Raw genomic sequence first — 26,132 nt, forward strand, 5'->3', positions numbered from 1 at the left:
TAAAATATCAAACTTTGTCAAAGTAAATGGCATAATAAATAATATATTTAAGCCATCCCTAGTACAAAAACACACAAGAATCAGATTATATAATGTCTTGTCAAAACCAACTCTACTATATGGAAGCAAAACATGGACCATAAAAAGGAAAGATGAAAAACAAATTCAAACAGCAGAAATGAAATTTCTCAGAAAAACAGCTAGATATACCAAGTGGGACCATAAAACAAATGAAGAAATTTTACAATCCCTGAATATAAAACTAATTAATTACTACATTGGACAGTATAATCAAAAATGGATAGAACATTTAAATCGAATAGACAACAGCAGACTACCAAAAATATTATACAAATATAAAATAAGTAGAAAAAAAAGAATCGGAAGACCAAGAAAGAGATGGTGTTAGATCTTGAATGATGGTTCTATCAAGAATAGAACTGCACCATTCGAGACTTAACAAGAACAACAATATCAAGCAAAAGCACACGTACTCTTGGCAAAACAGACATAATATGTGAAAATGCAGATGTTAACTTTGCTTAAGAAGGGAATTAAAATATAAAGGAAGAAATTGAATCCTAAATTAAAATGAAATCGAAGAAGGAAATAAGTATTAGATTGTACTATGTTTAAAGTATTGTCTAAAATAGATCTTAAAAAATTCTTAAAATCTTAAACTTTCAAAAACATCAATATTAAACTATGACGTATAAAATCGCGTATTGTCATGCGAACAAAAGTTCAAAGGTTGCAGTTTGACCACCAAAGATGACGTAACAAACGATGAGTAGGCATTCGTGGAAGGCACTCGAAATTCTCATTTCCTGAAGAGAGCGATCCTCGTTCAGCGAGGAGGTGACATCGTTCGGTGACAGCAAATAGGAAAGCGTCGTAGACAAGCTTGGAGTACGGAAGCAGGGACTGTAGAAAAGTTTAAAAATGAACTCACATGGCTTGAGACTCTCTCTTTTGGCTCCTTTTACATTTCTGGTTTTGGTTCCTGTGGTGTTCCCCAGTCACGTGTGCCCTCCACATGGGTTTCTGGCTCGTAGTTCCGAAGCGGGTCAGCATGGCTGATATCCGATAAGACATCTGAAGACGTCATAGCAGCAACATGTTTCCAGTTGCTGAGTGGCGCGGAAGAAGTTTAGCATGAGATGACGGCAGTGTTTCGAGTTTTGGCCATCGGTCTGGTTCTGACCGATGAGAAAGCAGCAAAGGATTCCCTTTGAAGGTAAATTGTGTTAAAAGCAGCGACGCAAAAAGTTCGTAAGCTCAAAAGAAACAAGGGGCTAATTTGGGACGAGCATGTGACTCCATGTGGTGGCTGATCACTGTACAGAGGGACAATCCATAACAAAGAACAGACGGAAGGATCAAGAAATCGTCTAACAAGGTGGTAACATACAAATCTTCATTTTATGTATTATCTATTAGTGACGAATGTGTAAAATGGACAGAGATTAGAAAAGAAGATAGTGAGATTTTAGAGATAGTTTCCTGTGTTATGTTGATTGAATTGGACTGGTAGTGTACGTTCATAAATTGTCTAAACCCAAGTTAATGTGTATGGGCCATTAGTAGCAGTAATCTAGTTTGATATCGAGAGCCATGTTTGTGATTTAGATGAATCAAGAGTGTGTATAAATAACTTGCAAGACAATTACCATTGCTTGCTTATTAATAAACATGCTTTCCCATGTATACCTGAGTTTGTCTGAGTAAGAGACTGAATTTTACCACTCACGAAAATATCGAACCTATGCTTAGAGGGGAAAAGGGGAAATTTAAGATTGTCAAGGCCATGACTGAGAACTCTGAAATTTACTTACCTACTTAAACTAGATAAAGTATTACTTTATTTCTGGGGAGGTTTCTCTGGGTAAGAATTTCTATCTTAGAGCTCTGACTGGCGCAGTATAAACAAATAAATTTTGTCAGAGCTCAAAATGGGAAACGACCCCAGAAGGTCAGTTTAGAAGTTATATCTCAGTAGGCACAAAGGAGAACAATAGAGGTGAATTATAGGTAACAATAGCATGAAGCATGAACAGGCCACCTGGCCTGAAATCCATGTTAGGAAGAAGAAGATAGCAAACCAGCAAAAGTTATTGTGTCAAGAAAAGGCAAACAGTTATATGAATCTTTTTATGATAAGTGAATTTTAGCATGTTCATTGTTAAGGTAAGTTACAAAAGAATCCAAAGTGTCTTGCCTATCGGTGGGGGGGGGGGATAAATGGCAACACATCATCAACAAACCATAACTATTCTAAGGGTTTGAAAGTAGCTGGGGTAAGTGCTTTGTTATTAACATGTTCCATGTAAATTTAACTTAAGGGAGGGATGTAGATTTTCTGTTTGTAAATTTTTTCTTGCCAAGTAAAGTACCTTGCATTCATAGTAAATTTTAATAATTCAAAGATATTAGGGAGGCAAATTACTTTAGTTAAATAAAGAGTGTTTTGTTACTGGTACATTAGTAAATAAGGGTATGATTTTTTATTAGTAATTTGAAATGGGCAGAATTTTTATTTATTTTTTTTTTATTATAAAAGTAGAGAAGTTGTTAGTGAGTGAGATAAGTGACTGTCCATTACCATTGTATTACCACTGTCTATTACTCTCAACTATATGACATAGGGGAGCATTGGATTACAGAATACAAGCCAATTAGGAAATCTTCTTGTATGCTTTAGTTTTGTTTGATGTTGTAATACTGTTAAAATAATTTATTAATTGATTGGGTATATTATATTGACTGGTTAGATTTCTTGGACCATGTTCTGCATTGTGTGCTCTTTTAAAAATTATATCTATATCATTTCTGTTTTTGCAGTGAAAGCTCTGGCCTTGTGACATTGAAATTTCAGAATTTTGGTATTCAATATTAGTACATTTTGACAATTTCGACATTTCATCTTTTCATAACATTATTATCACTTAAAAAATTTAAATATTGAGCTTCCTTTCCCATAAAATTCATGTTATTACCCTTACACTAGGGGGGGGGGGCATGCCTTTTAATTTTCCAGTGACAACAGATTACTAGCTATCTATGTACTTGTCATTGTGCAATGTCAACTATCATCAAAAACACCTAACTTTCTGTAACATGGGACACATGTCAGGTTAAAATGTGAAACTTGATCTAATACTTTTTTTTTATATAATGAAACCTGTTGTGAATTCACCACTAAATAAGTTACTTGATGAATCCTCCTTAGATGAAGAAACAACTAAAAAAACTCGAGACATACCATGCTAGACCTCCTAGAATTTATGGTTTACCTAAGCTTCACAAGGTTAATGTTCCACTCAGACCCGTCGTAGATTCTATTGGTAGCCCGACTTACAAGTTATCAAGATTCTTATTATCTAACCTTCTCCGTCTTCACATAGGCCACCCAGCCTCTTCAATCAAAAATTCCACAGAGTTTCACGTAAAAATAAAAGACATTCAACTGTTAAAAACTGACTTCTTAATTAGCTTCGACATTGTCTCTCTCTTCACTAACATTCTCCATAAAGAAACAGTAGAATTATTAACTGAAAAATTTCCATCTGAGATAGTTGAATTATTCAAATTTGTTATTGCATCTGGTTACTTCACTTGGAAAGGTAAAATTTACGAGCAAGAAGAAGGAACAGCAATGGGGTCTCCTTTATCACCAAACTTAGCAAACCTGTTTCTAGAACACCTGGAAGAAAAGATTTGTTATGATATGTTGTTGACGTCTTTGCAGTCAGGAATCATCCCGAACATGAATTACACCTGTTTCTAGACAAAATAAACCTTCTTCACCCTTGCATCAACTTTACGCTAGAAAAAGATCTCCTTTCTGAATTTACACATTCAAAGAAAAGAAGATGGTTCCATTGCCACATCTGTCTATCACAAGTCTACATTTTCAGGTCGCTACATTCACAATTCTTCCGCTCATGATCCATCTCAGAAATTTGGCATCATTAAATCACTAGTTACCAGAGCACACAAATTCTGCTCCTCTGAAGAATCTCTCAACCAAGAACTAGAAATAATCAAAATACATCCATACTAAATGGATCATCATCATCATCAAATTCCTGCCATGTACCCTCAAGGGGTGTACAGGATATGACAGTACTACATGAAAAAATTACATCATTACTAACTTCCTATCTACAATTTTCCTCCAAATCAGTCTGTTACTTATCAAGACTCCAACATTATCAGATCTTATATTTCTATCGTCTAAGGCACTTTGTACCGTATCAATCAACCTATATATCTTGGTTTTCCTCTGCGGCGTTTTGCTGTCAACCTGGCAGAGAACACTTGTTTTGCTTATCTTTCCTTGCCCATTCTGTTTAAGTGACCATACCACCTGAGATTAGCTCTGCTAACGCATTCCTGGATGCTGACAATGTCAAGTTCTTTCCTAATATCCTCATTTTTAATATGATATTGCCATTGATGCCATCTGTTCACGCCTCTAATCTTTCTCAGGACTCTCATATCTGCGGTCTCTAGTCTTTGGTCAAGTGTTTTACTTCTGACCCAGCTCTCAGATCCATAAGTTAAAATTGGTTTCAACACAGTCTTGTATACAGCTAATTTAGTGTTCCGACTAATTTCTTTCTTATTCCATATGAATTTATTCAGTTGACTTTCCACGATACCAGCTTTGCTGATTCTGTTGTCTATTTCTATATTTAGTTTACCATCTTCAGTAAAAATTGTGCCTAAGTAGCTGAAATGTTTTACTTGTTCCACAGGTTCTCCATTCACAACACAGTTGACATTTTCAATGATTCTGCCTATTTTCATTGTCTTTGTCTTTTTATTGCTGACCTTCATACCATATCTATTACAACAGCTATTCAATTTAGTCAGAGAATCTTGCAGACTTGTAGCGGATTTATTTAGAAGTATAACATCATCCGCATAAAGCAAAGAGCTGATATTAACATCTCCAATTTTGATATCATGTTTAATACCGCTTTCCTTCATAATGTGATCCATATAGATAATGAATAACAGAGGGGATAATGTACATCCTTGTCTCACACCAGATTTAACATTAAACCATCTTCCTGTACTTCCTTCAATTCTAACTGCTGACTCACAACTCAAATAAAGACTAAGTATTGCTTGATATAATGCCCCGTTGACACCATATAACTGCAGCGTATTGAATAGCTTCTCTCTTGGCACCTTGTCATATGCCTTTTCCAAATCGACAAAACTTCAATACAGATCTTTGTTATATTCCCATGCTTTCTCGACTATTTGTCGTAAAGTGAAGATCTGATCCTGACAGCCTCTATTTGGCCTGAATCCAGCTTGTTCTTCACCAAGCTTTTCTTCCACAATTCTTCTCAACTGTTTCTCAAGTATACTTGCATAGATCTTGCCAGGAACACTCAGTAGGGAAATACCTCTGTAATTCTCACATTCAGTTTTATTTCCCTTTTTATATATGGGTACTATGAGAGCTCTACTCCAATCATCGGGAATTCGTCCCTCTGTCCAGGCTTTCTGAACTATGCAGTGCAGCCACTGTAAGACTCTTATACCACCATACTTCAGCATTTCTGGTCGAATATCATCTACTCCTGCTGCCTTTCCACATTTCAAGCCTTTGATGGCTTTTTCTACTTGAAGTATGGATATGTATTCCTGACTGCATGCCTGGTCAGTGTTTTTTATCACTGTGCTGTCATCACTGCTTGTTTCATTTAGCAGTTTTTCAAAGTAATTACTCCATACTTCAAGGATATCTTTTTCTCCTGTTTTCATTTCACCTTTATCATCTCTAATTCCTTTTACAGCACTCTTTCCTCCATTCCTAAGCTTCTTCAACAACCTCCAGAATATTTTGCCACCTTCTTGATATTTATTTTCTATATTCTTGCCAAAGTCCTCCCATGACTTTTGTTTAGCTAGTTTTACACACTGTTTAGCTTTCTTACATTTGTCTCTGTATTCTGTAAGAGTAAAAGCTGACTTATTTGCCAGGAACTTTTGATATGCTTTCTTCTTTTCCTTCACTGCCTCTTTAACTTCCTGTGTCCACCAGGGAGTTCTGATTTTTTTATCTTTGCACACAACCTCACCACATGCCTCTCTGGCAGAATCAATCAATGTTTCCTTCAGAGTTTGCCACTGAATCTCCAAGGTTTGATTCCTGTTCTCAAACTCTTTCATTTTCTTTTCAATAATATTTCTGTATTTTAGTCTACAGTTTACATCTGAGAGCTGCTCAACTTTTATTCGCTTTAAAACTTTCTTACATGTTATTCTTTTCAATATGAAATTCAATTTTATCCTGCTCAAGACTAAATAGTGATCACTTCCAATTTCAAATCCTCTGTACACTCTGGTGTCCTGCACCAGGGAGAAAACATCACTATCAACAATAACATAGTCAATGAGACTTTTCTTATTCCTAGCCTCTTCTCTCCATGTGAATTTGTGCACATTTTTATGTTGGAACATGGTGTTAGTAATAACAAGTCATGTCCTGAGCAGAAATCCAACAGATATTTGCCATTATTATTAGCTTTGCTCTTTTCTCCAAATTTTCCCAAAATATTTTTGTATGTCTCACAATCATTTCCTACTCTACTATTTAGATCCCCAACAAGGACCAACTTTTCATTTTTCATTGTGTCAGTTGCTTTTTCTAAAGCCTCAAAAAATTCCTCCACTTCTACCTTAGTAGAACCTTCTGTGGGACCATAGGCACAAATAAGTCTCATTGTCCAGTTCCCCATTCTCATATTTGCCCACATTACTCTACTTGAGACTGACTGCCATTCAAGAAGATTAGCCTCGTATTTTGTGTTGAATACTATGGCTACTCCTTCTTTTCCTTGATTGTTATTGCCTGAATATAACATTTTGTATTTATTGCTCAGAAAGATCTCACCAGTTTTGGTCTTTTTTGTTTCAGTCACCCCTATTATGCCGATCTGGTACTTATCTAATTCCTCAGCTAGCTCCATTTCTTTGCCATTCAGGCTTCTTACGTTGATAGTACCGATCTTTAACTCTGGTGATGTTGAGTTGGGGTTTGTTTTCAGATTTGTTCCAGTAATGTTAAAACAACTCAAAAAATCATCAGTCACTTCCCCACACATCAACCTAGACAAGAAGAAGTCCATAGGATATCCCTACCTTATATCAAGGCATCTCCGAACGTCTTTCAAAAATTATGAAGAAATACAATTTTGCCACTACTTACAAACCCATCAACCAGATCTATAACTTGTTACCTTCTCCTAAGGAAACATCTCACCTCTGATGTTACCTGGCGTTTATGCGATCCTATGTTCCTGCAATTTGTCTTACTTTGGACAGACAAGTAGATCTGTTCAGAAACGCATCTCGAAACACCAAGACCACATTCGTCTTTTCAAACCCTAGAAATCTGGTCTCTCTCAACACGGAGTTGAAAACCCAAACCATAGGATCCATTGGGAAAAGTCGAAACTTTTACATAGATCTTTATTTAAACATGAACGTCTATATAAAGAAAGTGCTGAAGCCCTACTACACAGACCAAATTTAAACCACAACGACATTCTTACTATTCCTAAAGTATGGGAAATTGTCATAGAAAATTGTGTAAAATAGTCTTTCTATGTTTTTTCAGTTATATTTTAATTTACTTCTGTAACACGTTACTGCATGCACATTGAGATTCCGTTGTAATCATGCGCCCTAACTGTTTGTTATTCCTAGTATTGTTTGAATTACTGTACTGAGGATGTCCCAAGATACTTGGGATGAAATATTTACTTATTAAAACTAATCACTTTGATCTAATACCATCAACCTCTGATTCCATAGTATGAAAACTATAGTTTTACTTAAGTGATGGAGTCTCTGTTGTAATTGTACAGCTTAAGTTAAAGTAACATTGATGCTTGTTTTAGGGAGACCATTATTCTTGGTTTTATGTAATTTTTCTTTAATTATACCTTGTTTCTTTGTACTTCACCTCTGCTATTTTATAACCGAGGTGATGTAAAAAGGTGCAACTATGATGCTTATTTAAAGGAACATTGCATTTGGTTTTGTTTAATATTTCTTTGTTTACACCCTTCTTTTTTCTTCTTAATAAATAAAGAAATAAAGAATTACTGATTTTTCTTTGTTTTAATCATGAGCCTCTGCTGGTAAATATACCTTTAGATATAAATGCCTAAATTTCAAAGCTTCTAAACAATGTTTATCCTAATCAGAAGTCTTTAGCACATGTGGTGGCATGTTAATCGTTCTTTATTCATGTTATATTGATAGCAGTAAGATAAGAAATGATTCACCATGTTAATTATTGATCTGAAATGTAGCAATCTTCACTCGAATAATCTTTAAATTTAACTGCCTAAATTTGAAAGCTATTAAACAACAGCATATGAACATATTTATCCAGTAGTAGTAGCTTTTAGCACACATGATGCCTTACTGATTCTTTATTCAATGTATTGTTGGTGATAAGAATACAAGAGCTTGAAAAGGTTATTTTAATGCAACAGTTACATATGCTCTAACATAGAAGAGGAAAATGGTTAATGGGATTTATGTTTCTCTTTTTTGTGATGGATGTATTTTCATTATCAAGAATTAAATTCTTGTAATCCATTTCAATCTTAGCTATTAATAAATAAAAGGATTTAATTATCATTGCATCAAGTAGAAATACTCTATACTTTGTGCACATTGTATTAGATCATTGTAGTAGATTTCATATTACATTCTTGCTTCTAATCTCAGTCTATTGGCATTCATAATCTCACAACAAAAAACCTTAATATGCAAAACAGTAAACCAAGTACTGAAGAAGTAGGGTTGAATGTATTGCTGTAAGTGGCATTTTTCAGACATACTTTAACAGTTAGTAATATCGTCATTGCTGCTGCTAAAATTTCAGACATAGGTACGTAACTGCTAATTGCAGCTAGCCTCTCACTTCCTCACTTAACTTGCATCTTTATATGTGAAATGTTTCTTTATGAAGAGGCAAAAGAGTCCACAACTAAATGGCCAAAAGCATCTGAATTATGTCTGTGGCATTTTACTTTCTTTTCTTTCCTTTGTACTCTGCCTTCAATTTTTTTTTAGTCCATTTGTGTGTAAATTGTTATAGGGCTTTAACATGTTTGCAATGGGGTCTCTCTTGGACTCACCCTAACCACCTAATGGAAGTGAGAGTAAACACCATGTCCTGCAGCAATTTTGTGATAGCATATTGGGAGATGCACCACATGTTGTGATGCTTCTTTGATTATAACCAAATTTGTGTTGGGGGGGGGGAACTGTGTTTGTTTTAGGATATGTTAGAAACAATAATTAAGGAGTATGCTATATTTGGTTCATATATTTGAATTACTATAAAAGGGATTATTTAAACTATCATTAATGAGCGATGTATGAATGGGAAATATAAGGGAGAAAAATAGCAGGTGTTGAATAGAAATGCTTTCATTATTGGCAACAGAATTATTAATAATTAACATTTGTGATATTATGTGTGTCCTATATGTTGCTGGGTGGAGTGAAGAACATGTGATTCTATAAACTCTAGACAAGCATATGTGCATTTATGATGACATAAAAAAATAACTTAGGAGGAAAGTGAAAGAGATTTGTTTGCAAAATATAAATAACTAACCAATAATAAACACCAGCTGTATATATACAGCTGGTGTTTATTATTGGTTAGTCATTTATAAACAACAGTCCCCCCCCACACACACCTACCTACCTACCTACCTGTATATATTGAAATAATATTGATCAGGTGATTCATCTAAGTGTGGCGGAGTATATGTGGCTTGATGGAGCAGCAGATCATCTTGTAAAATTTGTTGTGCTTGTTGTATATTTATTTCTATGTTTATTTATAGTTCACTTTGTTTCTAAGAATTTTCTTTTATTCACTGATGATCAGTATACACTTATTATGTAGTAACATATACATAAATAATTTCCTGTCATTGGAATTATCATCTGCCCTTTCGTTGAATCCCAAGTTTTTTTCCCCCTTTCTTTTTGTCAGCAGCTCTTCTGTCTTATCAAGAATAAATATCTCATATTTTAGTATTTTCTTGGAGCCACTTCTTATAATACATAGGAGGATTTATTCCTGAATAAAAAATTCAGGCATAAACAAATTTTTATGCCCGAATTTTTACACTACACTATACTGCAGAAGCAAGTATAACAAGTACCGTATATTATCGCGTATAATGCGAACTAGAAATTTTGTTTGAAAACTAGCCCTAAAATGTCATGTCCACGTATAACGTGATCTGTTAATCTTGTTCCATAACATTATAAATAATACAGTACGAATTAACGAAAGAAATATTTATTTAAAAACAAAATGTCAAAATACAAGATGAATTAATGAAAGAAATATTTATTTTAAAACAAAATGTCAAAATCCTTTAAATTCTTCTTCATCTTTTGAGTCGTCAAACATTTCATTTATAAATTCATCTGTAGGGATTGCGTCATCAGTGTAGCAGTTGTCGTCATCGTCTTCATGCTCTCCAATTTGTTGCGTGTCATTCTCGCTTTCGTTTATGACGTGATCTTCTGATCCATCCATCGAATTACTTATTCCACATTTAAGAAATGCGCGTTGAATCATTTCAGATGGTATCGAATCCCATGCTTCTTTAACCCAGCTGGTGACTAGGGTGATCTCAGGCTTCTGAAAATTCCCACCCTTTGTCATCTTCACCAAACCAGATGATATCCATTCTCTCCATTTTTCACGTAAGTGATCTTTAAATGGCTTATTCAAGCTGACATCAAGTGGCTGCAAAACGGAAGTTAGACCACCCAGTATGACTGCTAGGTCTGTACGTAGCTCACGTGCTTTCTCTTTGCTTGCCTTTGTTAAATGCGCCCGGAACTTATCCCAGACTAGCATGCTTAGTTGACGTAACACGCTACCTGGACGTATGTTCCATACTTGATCCAGTCACAATTGTACACCTTCTTCATCCATCCAACCTTTCTGATTGGCATGAATAATTACACCTGGTGGAAATTTCATATGCTTCGGAATTTTCTTTTAAATATCACTGTTGGCTTAATTTGGTTCTGTTTGCCATGCATGCTAGAACGACAGTAAAATGTGTTTTTTCATGTGCCGTTGTTTTTATTAAGACACCCTTTTCACAAACTGAGTTTACTGTTCGATTCCTGGGCATATCAAAGTACATGGGCGTCTCATCCATATTGCCAATTTGGGAAAGTTCATATCCGTGACACTTCTGTAATTTTATGATAAATTTATGGAAGGACTGAACTTTTTCTTCAAGCTGCTTTGGTAACTTCTGCGCAGTTTTTGTTCGGTGTCGTAATGCTAATGCTTTGCATACCATAAATCTGTTGCACCACCCAGGCGAAGCAAGAAAAGATGAAATACCTGGTGTGTCCTTGAATTTACCATTCTTGAGTTGTAGAGTTCGAAAACAAATTGCATTTCTTGTTACTATAATGCCATCTTGTCGTTGCGTCAAAATCCATTCATTTAGCTCTTCTTCGAGTTCTGGAAAGGATGCTACATCTCCACGATGGGCACGTTTCGTTTTGGGGATTTTTTCAAGACTATCTTTTTGCTTACGCTAAAGTCTAATATTACTCTTTGCTACACCAAATTCTCTCATAGCAACACTGTTATTATGTTCTTCTGCAAATTGCACGACATGCAATTTAAATCCTGCTTCAAAAGATGAATGCTTGTGTTTCTGTTGGCTCATTTTCAGGCTAGATTTGTTTAACGAATAATATTTAAAATGAACTGTGGTTAAACCGATATACCTAACCATGCTCTATCATTCGGCGACGGAGAGTTCATGCGCAGATACCATGCGCGCTCGGTCGCCAAATGCGAGTGGGTCAAGTAGATTTGGTTGCATAGGCATTAAGTAGTATATATTGTGTGTGCAAGTCTAATAAGATGTTATAAAGGACCGAAGATGAAGAGTGGCAATTTTGATGAGAACGGACGTGTTACTTTAGACTGAGCCTGATTACATTGCATACAAGGTTTCTCAGTAATCTCACATTGCACTGGTGCTAACACAGTGTGATTCCTACCGTCTCCCCCTCTGCATGAAATGTGCAAGAGGTCAAATGGCTGGCAGGCCCCACCTGCAATGGCGGTATTAAGGTTTTATAGGGAGGTAGGTTTCTAACAGTAGCCAAGTGAGATATTGATACTCCTTTTCCCAAACTAGTAGGTTCTAAGAAGACTTTGCTAGTAGACTAACTCAGTCTACAGGACATTTGCTGGCAGGCTTCAAGCACTGCGGGATTATACATTGCTAGTAGTCTCCGTCTAGGATACTTTGCTGGCAGGCCCCTGCCCCTGTGGGATTATTATACTGCTTTTAACCCATTTCTGCTGGCAGGAAATCGCCACTTTGAGATGGACAACATCAAAGATCACATCCAGATCCTTAACAAGGAGCAGTCTCTAGAGGTACTCAAACTTATAATAAGCAAATTAGAAACTGACTGGCCAGGATTTATAAAAGAGTATATTCACTCTAATTAATGGAGAGGAGGAGGAGAATGAGATCTCACAAGAGGATCTCATTGCTGCTCTGTCACCAAAATCCCCCTGTCAAAACATCTCTCAAGGGGAGCACTCTAACAAAAGAAGAAGAACCGTAGAAGACCAGATGGATGAAGACACACCAACATTAGAAGTCCCAAGGAACACCAAAAAGGTTCCACCAGTTCCACTAAGGGACAAGGACAGATGGACCACTGTCACAACAGCCCTTAGGGAACACAAAATTGCATATTCCTGGGCAAGAAATCAAGATGGAGTCAAAATCCAACCAGCCTCAGTCACTGACTACAGACAGCTGACAAGATTAATGGATAACAAGAGTCTTCCATATCATACTTTTGCTTTACCCAGTGAGAAAAATCTCAAGGTTGTGCTTTGCGGAGTGACTGAGGGTGTCACCTGTGAAGAAGTCACCACTGATCTTATGAGTCGGAACCTAACACCAGTGAAAGTGAGCAGGTTGCTCAGGGCAGATAAACGGCCAATGCCACTGCTACTCATAGAAATTGATAAGACACAGAAAGAGATTTATGAATTAACAACGATATGTGGCCTCAGAATTTCTACTGAATCACTAAGGAAGAAGTCGACAGCTGGGCAGTGCCATAGGTGCCAAAGGTTTGGCCATGCCCAAAAACTTTGCAAGGCAAATTACAGGTGTTTAAAATGTGGCTAGGGCCACCAGACCGTCATGTGTACAAAACCAAGATCCACTCCAGCTAAATGTGCCAATTGTGAAGAACCTCACCCTGCAAACTACAAGGGATGCATTACACACCCAAATAACCGAGGGTTACAAAAAACTACCCTTCCAACACAATTCAGCGATGCTCAAGACAACCGTGCTGGTCACACCCCAGCCCAACTATCTCTAGCCCAACAACTCAAGAAAGGAAACAAATGCCTAAAACTTATGCAGAGGCAGCACGAACAAAGGCTACTCCATCTCATGACCATATAGGCTCAAATCTAACATCAGTACTAACTGCCTCACTAGCTACCATGTTACAAGAATTCAGTATGAAGAATCCTTCGCTGTCCTTCACGAAAAGATTCCTACAAGGTACCCACTCAATTCTGACAGCCCTCAACAATGAATAGAAGAAAATTCCATCCCAACTCTTTCATGATCACTGAATGGAATGCCAACGGACTCAAAAACAAAATTCTAGAAATACAAGAATTCACTCACAGATACACTCCTGATATAATTCTAGTAAACGAAACACATCTCATACTAGCTAATAATCCCAAATTATGGAACTATACTATGTACAAAACAGATAGACTCACCAGCAGCGGAGGAGGAACAGCTATATACATTAAAAATACCTAAGCCACAATATTCTGACCAATCCCCAAACCAAGAACCTAGAGATAACAAGCATTGAAGTTAATACCAACAATGCTGGCAATATCAAAATCTATGCTGTATATAATCCACCCAGCATTCCATTGCTGGTATCTGACTTGGACTCCATTCTCGGTTTCGCTGACTCTATCATCTTGGCTGGTGACTTCAATGCCAAACATACAGCCTGGCATAGCTCCACAATGAACAGCAAAGGTCGAATTCTAAATCATTACTCAACACAAAATTCTATTGTTGTAACCGGACCCACAGAGCCCACCCATCACAGCTCAACTGGAAGTTCAGATGTACTTGACATAGTTGTCCTCAAAAACATCAGATACCAATATCAGCCGGAAACAATAAATGAACTTTCATCAGATCACAACCCTATTCTGCTTCAACTTGGTACACAAGAACAATTCTCCCCTCCCTACTCTTTCATATCTTGGGACAAACTCTCCAGAATCCTACCTGATCACATTGGCCCAGTCCCTATTATTCACACTAAAGAGGAGATAGAAATGGCTGCAAACAACTTTACCAGTCAGATCAAAAATGCAATAAAGTCAATTACCCAAACTACAGTTTTTCACCCTCGTGAACGGATCCCCGAGGAAATTATGGATTTAATTAGACTGAAAAACAAAACCAGAAAGAGGTATCATAACACAAGAGCCCCTCAAGATAAAGCAAATTTGAATAAATTAAACAGACAAGTACGTGAAGCCCTCCAAAAACATCAAAACCAGGAATGGGAATCTAAGCTAACAAAATTAAACCCTGAGGACAACTCCATATGGAAGTTTTTGAGAACCTTCCGCACCAAAAGACAACTTTTACCCCCAATTCAAACCTCGAAAGGAATAGCTCACACTGATAAAGAAAAGGCAGAGGCTCTGGCCGACAGCTTGGAAAGTCAATGCAACCCCTCATATGAAAATTTGAACATCAATCTCACCTACAAGATTCACCGCCGAGCTAGGCAGGCCATAACACAACAAAAAGATGACCTAGAACCTCTCACACCTACTTCTCCACCAGAAGTTATAAACATTATAACCCACCTGAACAACAATAAAGCTCCAGGCTCAGATGGAATTACAAACAAAATAATTAAACTACTCCCCAGAAAAGCCATTGTACATCTAGTCAACATAATTAATGCCATCCTCAGACTCCAGTATTTCCCCTTAACATGGAAAATAGCAGATGTCACACCAATCAAAAAGATGGGAAAAAACGCTCAACTCCCTGAAAACTACAGACCTATCAGTCTTCTGTCTAACCTTGGAAAGATTGCAGAAAAAGTAGTCCTTACTAGGCTTCAATCACAAATGGATCAACTACATATAATCCCAAATGAGCAATTTGGATTCAGAACAAACCACTCCACTGTTCAACAGATCCACAAGCCGATCGAATACATCTCCGAAGGCTTCAACCGGAACCTTCATACAGCTGCAGTCTTTTTAGATGCTGCAAAGGCTTTTGATAAGGTGTGGCATCAAGGTCTTCTCTACAAGCTCATCACATTCAATATGCCTTATAACACAAACTGAACAAATAATTCACTCTTACCTCAGAGACAGATACATGCAAGTCAAAATAAATGAAACTGTATCAACCAGACGCAAGGTTCTGGCGGGAGTGCTGCAGGGCTCACTCTTGGCCCCCTTGCTGTTTTCTATCTATATTGCTGATATCCCTCAAAACCCAAGCTCAACAATCACTGCATTATTAGCAAGATCTCTCAGCCCCAAACTAGCTATTAAGAAACCTCCAAAGCAGCATTCACGCACTAGAAAGATGGTTTATGGACTGGAGAATTCAAACCAATCCACAGAAGAGCTCAGCCATACTCTTCACTAGAAAGAAGCCTCAAATCAAGGAAGATATACATTTACTAGGTGTTAAAGTTCCGTGGCAGAATACAGTCAAATATCTTGGAGTAATTCTGGATAAAAAACTACAATTCACCAACCATATAGAACACATAAGTTCAAAGGCATCCAAAGCAATAGCGCAGCTCTACCCCATGATCAACAGAAAAAGTAAATTCAGTACTCAGAACAAACTGCTCATATACAAGATGGTAATACGCCCAGTCATAACTTATGCATCTCCCGCATGGAGTCATACTTCGAAAACAAATATTCATAAGCTGCAGAGAATACAAAACAAATGTCTGAGAATGAGTTTAGATGCTCCGTGGTTTATCAGAAACTCCCAAATTAACAGAGACGTCAGCATTCTCTACATCACATCTCTTCTTCATGACCTAGCTGAAAAGTTCTTCAATAAGACAATTAATTATCCGAACCCACTGATCAAGCAAGCTTCAGACTATAATGAAGCAGATTTCTGCAAATTCAAGACACCCAAGTCAATTCTATGCTCAGCTGAACACAGTTAATCTCACTGCCCTTTCAGGGCGAGCTTAAAGCTCAATAATTCTCCACCCAAAGAACTTTCCTTTTCAGATGGAGGGGAATATAAAAAGCATTTATGCTTCACTCATCAAGTCAGGACCGTTATGCGTTATGCGAATAAGATGTTATATTTTTTAGGATCCGCATATAAAGCGAACCCCTAACTTTAAGTAGTATTTTTTACCATAAATTTTTCGCATTATATGCGATAATATACGGTAGTTTTATTTTATCACTAAATACAGTGCAGAGACATTTACAGTCTAGATATTTTAGTTAGTAACAGTCAGTGTAATTAGAGACAACTGGAATGATACTAATATTGAAAATCATGCCCCTCCTCTAGACACTTTGCATACATGCCAGCAGAACAGATTTGTTGTAGTGCTAAACATAGTATGTAACTTAATACATTTGTCCTATAACAGTGGTGGCGAAATGTGCGCATGCCAAAAGTTTACAGATTGAGTTGCTGTCTTTCCGGCACTTGCCAAAAATTTACAAATCAAGTTGCTGACATGCTGGTGTTGTGTCCCAATTTATGATTATTATTCTATCTAGTGAAATTCTGCTTATCTATGTTGAACTATTATCTATGCACGAGATATCACCCCAAAATACAAATATTTAAGCTATTTCTCCCCTTAGTGTCCCTAATATTTATATTATACTGCACCTTTTGGGACATTTAGTTTGAGATATTAAATACAAAAACAAGGAGCAATTACTAAAATATGTCTGAATGTGAAACAATATTGCAGTCGTGACACTTTATCTCGTTACTCATTTAAATATTCTCCCCTCCCGTGTGATTAGGTTCATACGTTTTCAAGTGGTGCTTTGGGCAGCAATTTCAGACAACTGTTTATCAATGTACAAAGGTTTATTAAACTCATTAGTATGGTACAATTCAATTTCTAATATAATTCAATTCAATACTAAGAAAACATTTTACAAATTACATTAGCTTATCACAAGTATTTGGCTAAGATCCTATATGGGTATTGCGATCATGCCGCCATAACAAATTCAACTCATACACTCATATATATAATCCCAGATCTAATTAATACCTTAGTTAACCCTATATTAGTCTGAATATACGCTATATGCTGTAGCACATGGACATATGTGATCAATTCACTCTATTTAACTATCCAAAACTATAGATTAAATTATCCTTTCACTGTACTAACACATAACTTTGACATTTAAAACTTTCCTATATGTTACACATGCATAATTCTCAGGACACATGAATTACTTGTATAATATTAACAAGCACACTTTCATTATAATCAGTCATGTACTAAAGTCCTACTATAAATTTGCTTAGTCTCTTCAACAGTTCAGTAATAGAATAATAATTACAATTACAGATGATTTTCAGTTAACACGAGATTTTTACAGTACCTTTTTCTCTTGAGTTTTCTATATTGGCCTCTACCTTTTTCCAATTAAACTATCCTGGTATGATCTCTCCTATAACGGTCACTCCTAAGTTCTTTTGGCATTAAACTGTGCTTATGCGATCTTTACTTTTCATACTTGAATAAAGAACACGCTTTAGAATCATCTATACCATGGCTGTGAAACTCACCACGAGGACACCGACTTCTTTACAGATTTCCTTTTTTCGTAGTTGTCACCGGATGATGAAACACATAGATAAGACCTTTCCTTTAGCCAAATGGCATTCCTCGTTTCTTACCATAGGAAATACGGAATTGAAATCCCACTCACTTTTGTTTCCTTGTTGTGATAACGGAGATAACTCCAATCCCGCCACTCAGGAAAACCTTGTGAAAACCTATACGAAGGAGCTCGTGAAGAAACTATCCGGGAAAAAAAAGCCCCTGGTGGGGGGTTCTAACCCTTTTATACCTTAACCTCTAATGGCACCTTCTTTAATTTCTTTTCTCTGCCCCTTACTTGATTCGATTTCACTGGCCAATTAGGGTGGCGTTTTTCTGCCAAACATCCTTTGGTCGGCGAGCCCGTGACTCACACGTGACAATGTCTCAATTCAGGAATTGACCCTGAGTGATAGTCTGTTGTTTTTCTTTTGCTAGCCTCTAAATTAACCCCCCTTCCAAAAATTTTCTAAGAATTTACTTAATATTTTAATCTCTAGACTCTCACATACAATTTCTTATGACTAATCCTTTCTGTTTTACTTCACTAATTTTTTTATATCACAACTGTAATATTTTCCTTCTTTTATTATTTAGTTCTTCAAACACTTTTTTGTTATATATTTTACTTGGATGCAAGAATATTTTTCTTTAAGTAATTTATGTATTAGCTCTTATACAGGGGTTTTATTTTATTTTCTCTTCATGTTACACCATGATAACTGAAAATTCCACATAGTGAAGGTATCAGGGTGTAACACTGGGCAGTTATTAGTAGGGGGAAAATTAATAGAAAATTAATTAATTTATAATATTTTATAAATAATATTTTATTTTATTTATAATATTTATATATAAATTTATAATATTATTCAGTATAAAATTGATTATTGAAAGTTTATTTTTCATTTGGTTAGACTATAATAAATTTAGTTTAATCCTTTATCCAAGTGTGAGCAAACAAAGTTTGCACCTGAATGTATCTTCAGGACTGGGGGTAACGGTACAACACTGGGCAACTCGTTGCAAAGGTGGAGCAAGATCACAGCACTCCTATCTCAGTATCTCCCATAATGCAAAACACATCTCCTTGTGGATATGTATAATGTTATGCATTAAGGAGAGGGCCACTACCCAGAGTAGTTCGATCTTTATTGCGGTCTCTTCGGTGGGAGTCAGGCCCAAGTGGAGATACTAGGCAGAAGCATTAGCAAGGTCATCTCTACCTATACAACTCCTATATCCGGGACATTTAATTATCTATGCACGGTCATCTCTACCTATACAACTCCTATAGGTAGAGATGACCTTGCTAATGCTTCTGCCTGGTATCTCCACTCGGGCCTGGCTCCCACGGAATAGACCTCAATAAAGGTCGAAACTAGTCTGGGTAGTGGCCCTCTGCTTAATGCATAACATTATACATATCCACAAGGAGATGTGTTTTGCATTATGGGAGATACTGAGATAGGAGTGTTGTGAGCTTGTTCCACCTTTGCAACGAGTAGCCCGGTGTTGTACCGCCTTACCCCAGTCCTGAAGATACTTTCAGGCACAAACTTTGTTTGCTCACACTTGGATAAAGGATTAAACTAAATTTATTAAAATTGATTATTGTATTATTAAATTAATTTTAATGATGTTGGTTTGAAAGAAAAAAAACTGTAGTGAGAAAGATATTCATTACATTGTAACTCACCATAGAAGTCAGCTGAGCAGGCGAAGCAGCAAAAGAGTGTCAACTTGTCACTCTTCTACTGACAAGTTGAAGAGTGACACACCCCTGATTTTACTTTACAAAAAAAGACATCAAAAAGTTTTGCATATTACCTTGCACACGAAAAATGTTTAAACATGTTCACTTCGAGGAGATAATAACTCGCTCCCGCACAGTAACAACATGCCCTCCCCAACAGCCATTATACTGCAGATGCAAGAAAAACAAGTGTAGTTTTATTGTATCCCTGAATAAGGTACAGAGGCTTTTGCCATCTGTGTAATATATTTCTCACCAAATTGTGTGATTCATTAGTTAGAGCAGTTTTTATTCCAGCTGTCTTTCATTGCACTATTATTGACCCCTCCCACAGAAACTATGCTGTATACTACTACTATGTTCACTGGGCATCTACAGATGCCATATGGTCACTCCAATGCTCGGTGATGTGCCACACCAGGCCTCGCCATGTAGTCCTGTTGTTTGCTTTTCTGGTGGCCTCAACTCTCTGAAGATCAGTCACTCCACACACACCATCGATCCATCTCATTGATGGTCTACCCCAGTCTCTTTTTTTTCCAGGAACTTTACCTTCTATTATTGTTCTTAGAAGTACCCCTTTCATCCTTTCTATGTGTCCAAAATATTTTAACTTTCTTCTGTCAATATACTTAAGAAGCCTTAAATCTTTTCTAACACCCATTCATTTGTATGCCTTTCAGTATATGATATCTTCAACAGCCTTCTGTAACACCACATCTCAAAATCAGATATCCGTTTCTTATCTGACTTCTTTAGGTTCCAAGTCTCACATCCATAAGTCACTGTTGGAAAAACAACTGCATCCAAAATCCTCAACTTTGTTCCCATGGAGATAGATCCATCCTTCCAGATTTTAGACAGATCTCTGACTGTTGTTTTAGCCATTCCTAACCTTTTTCTGACATCTTCTGAACAGCAATTCTTCACATTAATAATGAATCCCAGCTACTCAAACTTGCTGACTTCCTCAATTCTTTCTCTATTAATGTACACTTGTTTCTCTATTTGTATTTCCTTTGAGAACCATAATCTTTGCCTTGCTAGGATTTAGTTAATGTCCTCTGTTATTAGTGATCTTGTTAACTTTGTCAAGAATTAGTCCTAGTTCTTCCATGTCGTTACAAAGGAGTACTGTATCATCAGCATACCTCAGATTACTGATCAATTTACCTCCTATCCTAGTTTCTGTCCTGAGCTCATCCAATGCTTCATGCATGATGTCCTCCACATATATACTAAACAAGTGAGGAGAAAGTAAACATCCTTGCCTGACTCCTTTTCCAACTTGAAGCCAGTCAGTCAATCCAACACCTGTTATTACCGTGACTTCTTGCTCCTTATACAAGTTGCTGTCAACCTGATAGTGTGTTGAGGAAAACCCATTCTTTTCATTACTTCCCCAGTTTCGCATGCCCAACACAGTCAAAAACTTTAGTCTAATTAACGCATTACCAGAGGGAGTCTGAATTCTTTATATTTTTCTATGCTCTGTGTAAGGCAAAGGATCTGATCTCTGGTGCCCTTACCTTTCCTAAAACCTGCTTGTTCCTCGGGCATCTCTGCCTGAACTTTGGCCTCGATCCTATTTAGCATGATCTTCAATAAAATATTGCTTGCATGAGATATCAAACTAATAGTTCTATAATTCTTGCACACCTTCATATCACCTTTCTTATGTAGTGGTATGAAAACTGACTTCTTCCAGTCCCTAGGCCATGATCCTGTCTCCCATATCCTTGTAATCTATCTATGAAACACTGTTATCCATCCATCCCTTGTGGCCTTAATTAACTCTACTGGGATTTCATCTGCACATGGGGCCTTATTGCTGTTGAGCTGCTTAACTGCTTAACCTAAGTGGAGGTGGTTCCAAATCAAAATTTTCCTGGCTCCACATTTTCTTATCCACTCTGCTGTACAGTTCCTCACAGTATTCTTTCCATCTGTTTTTGATTTCCAACTCTTCTGTTAGTAATGATCCATTCCTGTCTTTGATGACATTCAATTTAGGCTTAAACTTGTGCTTTAAGTCACGAACTAAATGAAACATCCTTTTATAATTGTACCTTCTCATCTGGAACTCTATTTCTTCACATTTGTTAGTATAGAACTTTTCCTTGTCCTGCTTGATGGCTCTTCTGACTTCTCTATGTAATCTCTTGTATTCTTCAGTCCCTGTGTCTATTTGTTTTTCCAACCGCCTTGTTTTGATTAGTTCCCATGTTCAATATGATATCCATGGGTCTCTTGGTCTTCTTATTGGGCTGAGATACTTCGCTGTATCCTGTATTATGACCTTGACTCCTTCCCAAAGCATTTCTGGTGAGTTCTCCTCATTGGTCTCCAAAAAATCATCCAACAGAATTGATGTTGCTTCTGTGAATCCACTAGGAGCATTTTGGAGTGAAGTCACTGCAAGAAGAAAGTGGTAGGGTTGCAGAGGCCCTTTCTACATAAGATGAAATAGCAAAATAGGAAAGATTCACCCCTAGCCCTTGAATTCTCTAATAGCATTGGGGGAAAGGAGCAAGAAGAAAAGAAAGAAGGAAAGAAAAAAGGGGAGGGACCAGTATAACAGTTGTATATTAAATGAAGGCATGGTCCAGCATCAGGTACCTTGGATTTGTCATGCCCGTACTCACTAAAGTGAGCCCTTGAGGTGCTATGCTGTATAGACTCGAGCAAAACCATATGTTGCACTTAAACACAGTATCTAACTAAAATCTATTGTTCAATTTTTCAATTACATGAAATAAGTGTTTGTTTTATTGCATTTGAAATTCTCGATGTCATTATGACAGATCACAAAGGCTAACTTCAAATAAAATTCTACCACGAATTGAAACATGCCATATAATTACAGTGACCATACATCCTTTATTTAAGAGGACAGTCCTTTATTTCCTTTATTGCATCTATTTCAATAGATGCAATTCATAAATTTTACCCAACATGTATTGATTATTTAAATAACTGGGACAGCCGTTTCGTAGAAATGAAATATTTGAATGGGTCCTACTACGAGAAATCCTTCTGCGGGCAAAGATCGAGGAAAGTGTTTTGTTCACTTTCAGTCACTGGAACTTGATCATAAATGACGGCGAACTATTTGATGAAGTTTCGTGTATTAAAAGTTATGTCACCAGTGAAAAGATCGAAGAATGGCGACAAATTGATGAGTCCTGCCGACGTAGATGATTTGAAAATTTTAAATATTTCTCAGGTAAACATGTATCTTTTAAAAAATTTTAAAAATCGTTTAATTTTGCTTATATCTCCCTGAATCTAATGTCTCCAAACGAGTATTCATTAGTGAACAATATGTGGACCAGTGAAAAAAAAACAATTAAAAATCGAAACATTGAAAGCATGCATTTATACCAAATGGAACTTTGACATGAGTTGTATACAGTTTTATGAATTTTTAAAACACGAACCTGATTCATTAAAAAAAAAAAGGTCATTCTTGTGAAAAGTGTCAAAATTAATTTTTTTAAATAATAATATGATTGTTTAAAATGCTATGTATATGCTTATATTTTACAATAAACATTATAAATGCAATTTTATTTATTATGAAACAATTTCTGATTTGTCCTTTATTTTCTCCAAAAAAATATGTTTTTGGAGAAAAACATATAATGCGTGTGTGAGTTCGCCTGCCAGCTCAAAAGCAAACATGCAGGAATAAAATTCAACCAAGTGTTGAAACTTTGTGTGAGTTGAGCCAGCTGGTAATGAGAAGTTCTGTCGGAACGATAAACGATACCCCATCGTGAATGTGCTAAAACTAAGATATATATAGCGAATGTTGTTTTGACAGTTTCAGATGTTATGGAATTCGGTTGAACAGAATTAGCATTTCAACTCAACACTTGTCTGTTGCCTTTGTCTTTGGGTCGCATGATATTTTGTTAATACTGCACCAATCGTATCCACATCTTCATAGCTGCTCTCTCGTGTAAAACAAAATTTAATTTGTACGTATTGTAATAATTAAAAAAAAAGTTGAATTTATAAGCGTATAAAAGGATATCACCTGTAAATCATTGATTTGCCAGCAAAATTCTCGGATGTGGTAATAATTAAAAAAAAAGTTGAATTTATAAGCGTATAAAAGGATATCACCTGTAAATCATTGATTTGCCAGCAAAATTCTCGGATGTGCCACCTGTGGCACGCACGCCATAGGTTCGGCATCTATGTCCTATAACATCTTTCAAATTTTAAGTTGCAGAAAATACTACATGGTAACAGTTGTTTATAATGCATTCATTGGGTACAGAAAGCACAATTTATGTAAAGCAAATTTTCTAAAGTGTGTGTATGTTATATAAAATGCCCATATGAAATGTTACAGTGAAATCTATACTAGACAATACTGTACAAAGAATTACAAATATGATATCAATGTTTTATACTAATGCCCGTTTAATACTAATAATTTTCTTTTTCTATATAGTATATTTATTTTTACTGTTCATTTGTGTGTGTGTGTGTGTGTGTGTATATATATATATTTTTTTTTTTTTTTTCAACTTTAGGAATGAATCCAATTGTGTTTTGTTTTCGAATCAAGTTTTATCTTCCAGAGCCATATCGTCTTAAAGAGGAAATAACAAGGTACTGAAATAATTTTTATGTTTAATCCACATATTTGTCTATGCATGTAGGATGAGAAATGCATTACTTATGTTTGATCAAGCAAAACCTAATACAAACTTTACATGAAAAGGATGTGGAAATATATTATGTAATAAATATTTTTCAATCTTTGTGTGTATATATTTGTATAAAATTACAGAATTAACGTTTGTGTATTTTATTGTTATATCAAATGTTGCAAAAATAAAATATAATCAAATCTTATTGTCTTGGAATTAATTTCTGAATAATTCCATGTTACTACGTCAAAGTATCTTCAAATCTAAATGTTTATTGAAATCTCTGAAGATTTTTACACATTTTCAATTATAATCACCGTGATCAGACTTTGTACTTGTATAGAAATATATTCCAGTGGTAAATCTGAATTACAATCACAGAGTTTGTAAAGTTGTAATTTCAAATTATTTAAAATACATTTTTTTTTAAGTTTTAAAAACTTAGTAACTTAGTGTAAAATAATCATAATTTACAATAATGAATATTTTTACAATTGTTTCTCAATTTTAATATATTATTAGTTTTGGTTTCGTAACACATGTCGGCACTTGCAATGTGTGTCGATTAGTAATATTATTGTCAAAATGAAATGTAAAGTATTTGAAAATTGATGTACTGTTAGATCTTGAATGGGGACTCTTTCAACAAAAAGTCATTCATTCAAGATTTAAGAAGAAACATAATTCTGAGCTAGAAATGTTTGCACTATAAGAAAAATATAAAAGAAAACCTGTTACAATTACCTTAGAAAGAAGTAATGTTGAGGTGAAAATTGCATGTCTAAATTATACTGTGTAAGAATATAAATCTAAGTGCAAACAAAGGTTCAAAAGTTGCTGGCTAGCTGCCTACGATGACGTAATGGTGCAACGGAAGTGTTCGTGGAAGGCGAGCTGAACTCGTTCGGCGAAATGAGCGCTCTTCAAGGAGCAGAAGTGTGATGCAATCACGTAGGGGTGAATAGGAGAGCACAGTGAGAGATCCTCCATTACAAAAAGAGGGCGCAAAAAAAGAAGAATAAAAAGCGAGTTCACTTGGGTTTGAACCCCACCCCACCCCGTTTTTTTCTGTTCCTGTTTTCTCGTGTGGACAAACAGAGTGCTGACCGATCGACGCCGACGACTGGGAAGTAATCTCCTTCTCAGTTGCTAGCTGAAGGAGTCGGGCATGCTATATTCAAACTGACGACAGACACCAACTAGGGCCATCGGTAAAAGTTTACTGATGCGAAACAGTGGAATAAGTTCCCCAAAAATGATGGCCGAGATGACGATATCGATCCAGTAGACGAGCGTTTATACGGCAAAGTGCAAGGAATGGCAATTTGCGTTGATCAGCGTAACCTCCACGTGGATGCGACTCGATAAAGCAGAAAACATCTGACTACAAAGGATGGACGAAAAGAAACGTGATATCCTCTCAGGACACTGGTAATGTACAGTAAATTCCTTATTCTTGTAACGATTAGTATTGAGGCAAAGAGAGAAGAACGGATTTCTGATTGAGAAAAAGAGAGAACTTTTAAGTGACTTTTGTGCTCAGTAACGTGTTAATCATATTGGACTAGTAGTCTGAAAGCCTGAGAGTATGCAACACTTAGTTGAATGTGAATTGACCTTTGTTAGCAAGTTTTACTTAGAATTCTCAATTACTATTTCATGATAAATATGTGCTTACTTAATCTAGAGATGTAAAATTAGAG

General features: G+C 36.2%; 1 protein-coding gene across 1 annotated transcript in view; it reads left to right on the forward strand.

The window, feature by feature from the left end:
• The window catches only part of Frmd5 (FERM domain containing), a 501,610-nt gene that overhangs the window by 119,651 nt on the left and 355,827 nt on the right, over window positions 1-26,132 (forward strand). Inside the window, exon 5 of the mRNA XM_090406270.1 lies at window positions 24,310-24,388. Coding sequence (XP_090262396.1) covers window positions 24,310-24,388 — 79 coding nt within the window. The remainder of the gene's footprint in view (window positions 1-24,309; window positions 24,389-26,132) is intronic.

The sequence above is a fragment of the Typopeltis vanoorti genome, chromosome 16, assembly GCF_054136105.1.
Source record: "Typopeltis vanoorti isolate ZY-2024b chromosome 16, IOZ_Tvanoo_1.0, whole genome shotgun sequence".
Lineage (NCBI taxonomy): Eukaryota > Metazoa > Arthropoda > Arachnida > Uropygi > Thelyphonidae > Typopeltis > Typopeltis vanoorti.